General features: G+C 36.4%; 2 protein-coding genes across 2 annotated transcripts; both read right to left on the reverse strand.

Moving 5' to 3' along the window:
* Positions 1 to 112: 112 nt before the first annotated feature.
* LOC147545237 (uncharacterized) lies at positions 113 to 4,958 on the reverse strand. The gene is made up of 2 exons (XM_086633960.1): positions 3,565 to 4,958; positions 113 to 554 (listed from the first exon to the last, which is right to left on the reverse strand). Exons 1-2 carry the CDS (start codon positions 4,839 to 4,841, stop codon positions 536 to 538), a joined length of 1,296 nt encoding a protein of 431 aa, XP_086490086.1. The 5' UTR covers positions 4,842 to 4,958; the 3' UTR covers positions 113 to 535.
* A 284-nt stretch (positions 4,959 to 5,242) lies between these two features.
* LOC147545238 (uncharacterized) lies at positions 5,243 to 7,575 on the reverse strand. The gene is made up of 2 exons (XM_086635813.1): positions 6,340 to 7,575; positions 5,243 to 5,284 (listed from the first exon to the last, which is right to left on the reverse strand). The coding sequence occupies exons 1-2, from the start codon at positions 7,573 to 7,575 to the stop codon at positions 5,243 to 5,245; spliced, it is 1,278 nt and encodes a 425-aa protein (XP_086491939.1).
* Between the last annotated feature and the right edge of the window lie 1,144 nt (positions 7,576 to 8,719).

Raw genomic sequence — 8,719 nt, forward strand, 5'->3', positions numbered from 1 at the left:
TGATCTTCCAACTAATTGTCTCTCTTCAACAAACAAAAAAAAAACCTAATTGTCTCCACTAAAACTGACCAAGGGAAAAACACGTTTTTTTTTCTTTTTATCATCAATTACATTTAGCTAAATATTTCATCCAATTTAAATAAAATATAGACAAAGTCATCAATCTTCCCTGATAAAAAAACAAGAACAAAAAGCAATCACTAACCTCTGAGTAAATTCAACTTATAGAGTTTTCCAAGTGAAGAGGTAAATGTTTTCAATTTCAGATGCTAAATTTTGACACTCTTAGACAAGTAATGACTGAATTGAGTAGATTTGATCTTTATTAAAACTGGATACTATACTACAAAGAGAACATACCAGAATAAAAAGCCTTTTATCTCTCGATTATCCGAATTTTCTGTGCCGGATCCTTGCACAGTTTAGTTCCTTTCTAAAATTACATAGCCATCCAACTCTTCGGAGGTGATTGAGGGATAAGGCACAGCGAAAGTAATTGGAAGGTTCATCGACCATCTTCATATGGGTTGTTTGATTACGGACCCCATGAGCAACTATAACAGAGAAAATAGAGAAACAGAAAGCAGATGAGTAGCTGGAACATTCAGTAATATATAAAACCTCAATTCAGATAAGAAAAAAAAACACTATTTTCGTGACTGACTAGATTGAAACAAATTTCTTCCTATTCAAACCAATGAAACCAGACACTTAATACCTAGAATGCAAGTTAAAACAGGCAAAACAAATGAACCGAATTAATCTGTAAACCAAGCAAGCGAACAAGAGATATATTAACATGAAAGCAGATAAAGTAGACGAAAGGGGTAAAGTTCTTAGTGTAGTGAAGAAAAATATCTAACACTCAAGAGTAACTAAAAAAAAGGGATTGTTTCCTACTTCTACCAAGGGAAGGAGACATATATTCATATCAAACTCTTTTTTTTTTGATGAAAGATATTCATATCAAACTTGAAAGCAGAACAAATTATTTCCTACTTAAAAGATGGAAACTAGGCAGGTAAAAATGAAAGCAGATCAGACTCAGTTACGATATCTTCTTTCATTTTAAGCTTAAGGGGGCAATCGGTAGACTGGAAAATAGAAGTTTCAAAATGCTGATGCAGCATCGCATTGTTAGGTCTAAGGTCCTTGCTCATCTGGAAACAAGGAATCAGATCAAATCCTTTGAAGATTATCTTTTTCGATAGAGCTCGTAGAAACTCCGGAGTTGAATTCCAATGCTCGGAAGCTTTCGTTTGAAGAAAAAACGAGAACATTAGCAGCGAGCAAGGAATGAAATTTCCAGAAATATTTCCTAAATTTAGATAAGGTGAACGAAATCACACTTACAACTACTTCCTGCATAGTTTCCACTGAAATGAGGGAAATTTCGACCGAAATCGATTGAAACTTCAAAATTTCCACCGACAAAATTGAAATCAAGCAAAACACCGAGAGAAACTAAAACTAAAAACATATCATTTCCTTCATCTTCATTTTCTTCTTCATTCTTAGATATCTCTTGATTTTCATGTTATGTTTTTAATGCTTTTTAAATCTATTTGGATTATTTACCCACTACTTTAACTGCCTAAATTGATTTTATCTTAGTAACACCCCTGATATAACTGTGTAATTGACGATACCTTCTCAAACTAACAAAATCTATTAACTAATAACTATTATTAGTAAGAATGTTATCTTTTGGGTGTGTGTTATTGTCAAGACTCAAGAAGTTATTCAATTTACCCGCGGGCGTAACTGTGTAAGTGTTAATACCCCCCTAAAACTAATAGATTATGTTAATCAATTATATACATCATTTTTATGCTTCATTGTAGTTTAATAATCTTGTTCTATACAATTGCATCGTATTTCTATCACTTCCATGGATTTCTAAAATTTCCACCTATGTTGTCAAAGGCGCGCTTAAGCGACCAAGGCGCCAGGTTAGCAAGGAGGTCGCCTCTTATATGGGCGATTTCCCCTGGTTTTCCCGGATGGCGACTCAAGACGCTCAGGCGAGCGCCTTTAGTCGCCTCGAGGAAGCGAGCTCAGGTTCTAGTCGAGCTGGTTGGTGCCATCAAAAAATTTTAAAAATTTTCAATCAAGCCCAACAGCATATCAGAATAGTTTTCTAACTTCAATTCAAAACGACTGGTTCGTTTTGTGCCCTAGCTCTAAGTGTTCTTCCCTTTTCTCTCCAACAACTCTCCTTTTCTTCTCCAAAGGTAATTTTTTCAACTTTTATTTTCTTCTTCACTTTCTCTCTCTAGCACGGCTTCACTCTATCTCTCTAACACAATCTATTTTAGTGTTTTGTTCTTCTTTTACTTTCTTCTTCTTCTTTAAATCTTCATTATTACTTAAACTATTAATGAAACATAGCTTAATACGTGTTTTTGTTGGTTAATTGCTTGTTTAAATGCTTTTGAATACTTTTGAATGCTTTGATGTTAGAATTATAATCTTTAATGTTTGACATTTGAGGTGTTTATTTAGTTATTCTTGTGTTATGTATGTATGTGTTACTGTTATTCTGTTAATTCATATATGTTTGAAGTCTGCTGCCTTTGTTTGAGGCGGTCGACTAAGCGCGCCTAGGCGAGGCGATGGGTTTGTCGCCTCGTGTCGCCTCACGCTAAACAACATAAATCTCCACACTAACCGGAATATTTCCATTTCGGGACTGACCGAAGTTTCCACCAAAACCAAAATTTTATTCCTTGGCAGTGAGTTCCTTAGAAGGTTAATTCCCCGTATTCATTAAAATGTAGAAATAAGCTCTTTTGCATATAAAGAAAGAAAGATTTGTTTTAACTCTTTCACTCTCACATGAAAAGCTACCCCTAGTTAAGTGAAGCTGTTATTCACAACGCAACCGCCAATCGATAGCTTACCGATGACCGGTCCATATATACCCATTAGACACTGAGCTGATTTTAGCTAGAAAAACAATACAAGTATGCCTACTTATCTAGAAGAAACACAAGGGCACAAGATGCTTAATCCAACATTTACACGAGTAAGACATAAGTCAAACATGAAAATAAGGAGGAAACACAGGACATGGGAACGATGAGCACAATTTAGTTTAAGAAACAAAAGAAAAGAAAAAAGAAAAAAGAAAAACATATCCACTACTAAATTCTAGAGCTAATTAAAGGTTCTTTCATTTCATTTTTCAAGTTCTCGAAGGTGCGCAGAAAATGTTTAGAGCTCATAAGCATCAAGGCGAAGTTTGTCGGGTAGCAATACTCGTAAGTTTCGATCGTAAGCCCCAATCTGACTTTAAGTCGCAAAAGACGATTTCCCTTAATAGATTCAAGCCCAAAGCTCAATATTCATTACAAAGACAAGGAAACAAGTTACAACCTGTTCAACATTTAGCTCAAAGGCACAATCCTGATTTCACAATGATCACATTTCACAATTAAGTTCTAGTAACATGCAATTTCAACAATCAAAGTTTCAAACGACACATACATGCACCTAAGAATCAAACAATAACAGGAGAACAAATATCAAATATAGAAAACCGTAATAAGAAGATAACTTCACCCGAGATTCGCAATTCCACCCATAGGATCAATAAGCTGTAATGGTTGTTGTTGTTGTTGTTGGAGCTGGTGTTGATGTGGGTACGGTTGTTGTTGAAGCTGAAGCTGCTGTTGTTGTTGTTGCTGCGAAGACGAACCAGTTACGACTGAGATTGTCGTCGAAGGAGGTCCCTTAACTTCAGCATGACGCCACATATACCAAGAAGCAACAGATCTATAAGGTCTCCATTTTTCACAAAGTTGATCCATTTGAGAAGGACGAGGCAATTGTTCAAGTCCGTAAAGTAATTGAACCCCTTTACGAATACCCAAATCCCCAATTGGAAGAACATCAGGTCTATGAAGAGAGAAAATCATAAACATATGAACAGACCAAGAACCAATTCCTTTCACCATTGTTAACATTGTGAACAAAGATTTATCATCCATATCAATAATTGATGAATCAGACAAAATCCCATTTTTATATTTATTAGCTAGGTCATGAAGGTAACTAGCTTTACGAGCAGAAACCCCAATTTGACGAAGTTGATTAGGGTTTAGGGCAAGAACAGATTCAGGAACAACACCAGATTCACCACCACAAAGAGAAACAAATCGAGTGTAAATTGAAGTACCAGCTTTGAAAGCGAGTTGCTGATAAAGGATACTTTTAGTTAGGGCAAGAAATGGAGGATGAAAAGAATCAAAAGTTGGAGGTTGATGAACATCAATTACTCGAGCTAGAACTGGATCGGATGATCTAAGATGACGAATAGCTGCTGAGAGTTCACCTTCACAAGATAAAGTCCTGGCGACGATCCGAGGAAGCGTTCTCCTCACTTGATGCACAATAATCTTGGTGTTCTTGGTTTTGTTGTTGTTGTTGATTTCTTGTTGGGAATTAGAATCGGAGTTGTTATCTGAAGTACTTGAATCAGAAGAAAGCTTTCTAATTTTTCTAGGTCGAAGTGGAATCTTCGGCAGAGCTGTGGCTTCGGTTTTTGGTGGTGGGGCTGGTGGTGGTGGAAAGTGGGTGGGAGTAATGATGGCAGCGACCGTGAAAGGAGCAGTGGTGGTGGTAGCGGAAGGGGAAGGAGCAGTGGTGGTGGTGGTAGAAGGGGAAGTGGTGGTGGTGGTAGTGGCGGCGGTGGTGGAAGGGGAAGTGGTGGTGGCGGAGGAGTCAAGGCGAGAGTGGTGGTGAAAGGAGGGGGATTGGGTTTGGGATTGAGGTTGTTCCCCCATGTGTGAGGATGATGAGAAGGATGGTTTACCGGGAAGTTGTTGGTGGTGGTTCATAAATCATAACGACGAACGATGACGATGAGAACGATGACCAAGCCTCTAGTTTCTCTCTCTCTTTCTCTCTCTAGAGATGAGACATGAGAGGAGTGTTTGAGAGAGAAGACAGACAATGCGAATGACTAACCAAGATCGCAAAGAATAGACCGAGATGGGATTGATTGGATTTCACAAAATCACTGCCGTACAATTAGTTTACTTTTAAAATTACGTTTTTTTTTCAGTCTAAGATCATACTTTGTTGAGTTAATTACAATTTGACCCTCAGTCTGTGACCAATACACAAATTTAACCCTCAATTTATCTCCAAGATAACTTTTCCGTCAGTTCTTTTGTGAAAACATAATATTATTACTCTTTAATTTTCACTTTCAATCTTGTTAGCTTGTCTTTCAGTTTTAAGCAAATACGTAATCGTTAGTTTTCGAAAGTTTAGCATACTAAAATATCAAAATATTAAGAATATAAAATTGTCTAAGTACTAATTTTAGTCAAGAAACTAACATATGTGCTAGTTATACTAAAATGAGGTAAATATAATTGTTTCGCGATGAATGTTAGAATTTGTTAGTTTGAAATGCTGTCACTTGGTAACTTATACTCTGATATTGCACCCCCCCACCCCCCCCGAAAAGGATGCGTTGATATGTTACCACTCGATCTTTATGAGGCTCACAACTTCAACAAATTTCTTAAATCAATATTTATTAGTGTTTTGAAACTTCGCTTACTTAGACATTAAAATTTGATGTATTTCAGTTACGTGATTACAACAAATATCATTCTTGTCGTACTTAATTTGGTGATGTAGATTGTTGCGGAAACGTAAAAGTAATGGAATCCACCATTGTTAATAAACTAAACTAACGAAATAAAACTGATAAAATAACGATAAACAATAAACTTGATTAATAACTTGAATAATAATAAACTTGGTTGATAATATTCTCTGATCTGGTTAACAAAGACAGACTAGACTTCTCTTATATAGAGATTGTACTTTCCTAGATAGACTCAAATAAGGAAATAAGATAACTACTAATAATACTTTCCTTGACTGCTAAGACTCATAATTATGGAAACCCTAAATACTTAATTATAGAAACTACGCTAATGTAGCTTCTTGACCGTGAGGCCCACTATCACCATGGCCGTGAGGCCCAATAGGAAGATGGTCTCCATCATACTCCCCCGCTGCGGAACAACTTGCCCCCAAGTTGGTGTTGTCAGAAAGCGGACCGTCCAAGTAATGAGGATATATATCAGCGATGTTGAAGGTAACTTCGGCGACGAGTTTGATGGCAATCCTTAGTTCCCACTTTTCACGAAAATTGACGAAAATCCAAAGAAGAAAAATATTGACAATATCACCAATTATAATGTGAAACATATATTGCCAAGATACTCGCAAAAGCAATACCGACGTATAAACGTCCAATAAGTTGCGACATCGTCCATCGTCTTTTAATTTGACGAAAGAAACCACATATACTACCTTCTTTGTTCTTGGAAAAACGATGAATGTCGTCCTCCCATCCAAAACGTATAAGGCGGAGTTAATCAGAACTTGAAAATACCATATCCCATCATCTTTGAACAAAAGCGGTGAAAATACCACCTCCTTCTTGATGGAAAAATCAACTTTCAAATCCTTCGCTTGAACAATCATCCCACGTTCGTCTTCGTGATGCTTATAAACCAAAACTCGATCATAATATGTTAAGTTAGGAATTACATGAGAAAAGTCACCACATGTTCTTCCGGCTGACTTATATCTTTGAGGAGGCCCCATTGTCTTCACTTGAAATAATCGAGTAGGTGAAGAACCTCGAAGAAACATTATATCGAGCAGGTGATGGGCATTAACTTTGACAATTGTTTGAAACCGCTTCTCCGAAGAAAGAAGAGTTTCTCTTACGCTGATAAGACTACTAACATAAGATTTCAATGACTCAAAATTCTGCTTTACACGACAAAGATCTTGCTCATTTTTTGAAGCTCGTTCCCTTTGTTTAGATGTTTCATGTACCATATCTTCTACCTTCTGACGCATTTCATTCAGAATACAATTTGTATTTGGCGCGAACTTATCCATTTTCTCTACTTTCGCATACATGTTTTCTATTTGGCAAGCCTTCTTTTTAATTTCTTCTGGACGCAATTTAACCTTTTCCTTCTCAATATATATTTCTGTTTCTGCCATAATAATCCTCTTAACAAGAACCTCCATCACATATATGACCATTCGTACAGACTTCAGTATTTCAGCAATATAAGCTTCATCGTGTTCATTGACAGAAACATATCTATTATCAGTTTGAATCCATGTCTGCTCGTCTAGATTGTGAGACGAAGAAATATTTGCATCCTTCAACCAATCAGATAATGGTATACCATTCTTGTCAACTAGTCTAACACCTTCATGTCTGGTCCCACAAGAAGCATTGATTAAATGTGGAACAACCAAGTTTCTTGCCCTAGATTTCATGTAAGATAGCACAGATGCAGTAGCTTTGACCCTTCGCCAATCTACTTCTACTTCATTCTTTGGATCTGTTTCGGATCCTTGGATAGAAGCATCTGCTTCCCTAACCTTTTCTTGCAGCTTATCTACTCCGGACTTATCATGTTCAGTTTTATCATATTCAGTTTTCTTGCAAGAACTACCTGTATCAGTCAGCTGAGAGGTAATAGTTGAGTTGTCAACGATCTCCTCCACTTCCATCGCCATTACTTCCCCTAAGCGAAGAACTTTGAAAGGGGTTTTAAACCCAATACCAAATTGAAGATTATGATGATTCTGATGGTTGTATCTTCTCTTTTGAATACCAGAACAGGAGGGAGGAAGAAGAGACTTCTTTTGGTTTTTTGTAGCCTCTTGGATTTTGTTTTCCTGGTCAAGTGTCATGGTTTTATCGACTAGGGTTTTTGCCGGAATTTCTGATCGAGGTTTTACATAAGATAAGAATTCATCTAAAGGGCTAAAAGCATATCGAAAAATACTTTTAATTTGATTCCAATTATCTATGAACGATTTTCCTTGATCAAGAGGCGAAGTGGAGAATAGTTGCGGCAGAAGTATTTTATGATTGCAGACGAGGATGTCTACTCCCAGAATTGTATATGAATCAAATAATTGGTCCGGACATGGTTTCTTCGTATCACAAATAGAGTTTAGGTTCGTTGAAGGAAAATTACTTCCTTCCTGTTCCTCGGCCATTGAGAGAAATTTGTACCTTTTGTCAAGAACTTCTTCTTCTTCCATATCATCGATCACGGTGACCGAAGAAGTATCATTGGAAAACTGTCTACTTGATTCAATCTTTGTTTTCACATATGAAAAATATTCATCTAAAGGAAGAAAAACATACCTGAAGATGCTTTTTAATGTAGTCCAATCGTCGACGAATTTTTTTCCTTGATCAATGAGTCTCCATTGCATCTTGTTGAATTTTTCATAGACTCTTTTAGACAAGTGTTGTTCGATGACAAAAACCTTATCTTCGTCATGGACTTCTTGGTTTATAAACCAATCTTCCATCTGTTGAATCCAAAAATCTATATGATATTGATAATCAAACATAGGAATTTTGGAATCGACATTAATTTTGTTTTGATCTTTTCGATCAACATAGAGTTGTTGTGCATCTCTTAAAGGATCCCAACCTAAACGCGGAAGATTATTCCAACATTCAAGATGAGAAGTATTTAAAAAAAAATTATCTGTTCCCAGATTCTTAAAGCTCTGAATACCAGCTGATGTAGATTGTTGCGGAAGCGTAAAAGTAATGGAATCCACCATTGTTAATAAACTAAACTAACGAAATAAAACTGATAAAATAACGATAAACAATAAACTTGATTAATAACTTGAA

Source organism: Eschscholzia californica, unplaced genomic scaffold (genome assembly GCF_041429995.1).
Source record: "Eschscholzia californica isolate CP2 unplaced genomic scaffold, dmEscCali1.0.p SCAF_4, whole genome shotgun sequence".
NCBI classification, from domain to species: domain Eukaryota; kingdom Viridiplantae; phylum Streptophyta; class Magnoliopsida; order Ranunculales; family Papaveraceae; genus Eschscholzia; species Eschscholzia californica.

Bases quoted from the DNA above. Each gene is read 5' to 3' on its own strand.
- LOC147545237 (XM_086633960.1), bottom strand. From the start codon at position 4,841: ATGAACCACCACCAACAACTTCCCGGTAAACCATCCTTCTCATCATCC.
- LOC147545238 (XM_086635813.1), bottom strand. From the start codon at position 7,575: ATGGCGATGGAAGTGGAGGAGATCGTTGACAACTCAACTATTACCTCT. The intron at 5,285-6,339 runs GTAGTATATGTG...TTGATATTTTAG, and splicing joins TTTTTCCAAGAACAAAGAAG to TATGCTAAACTTTCGAAAAC.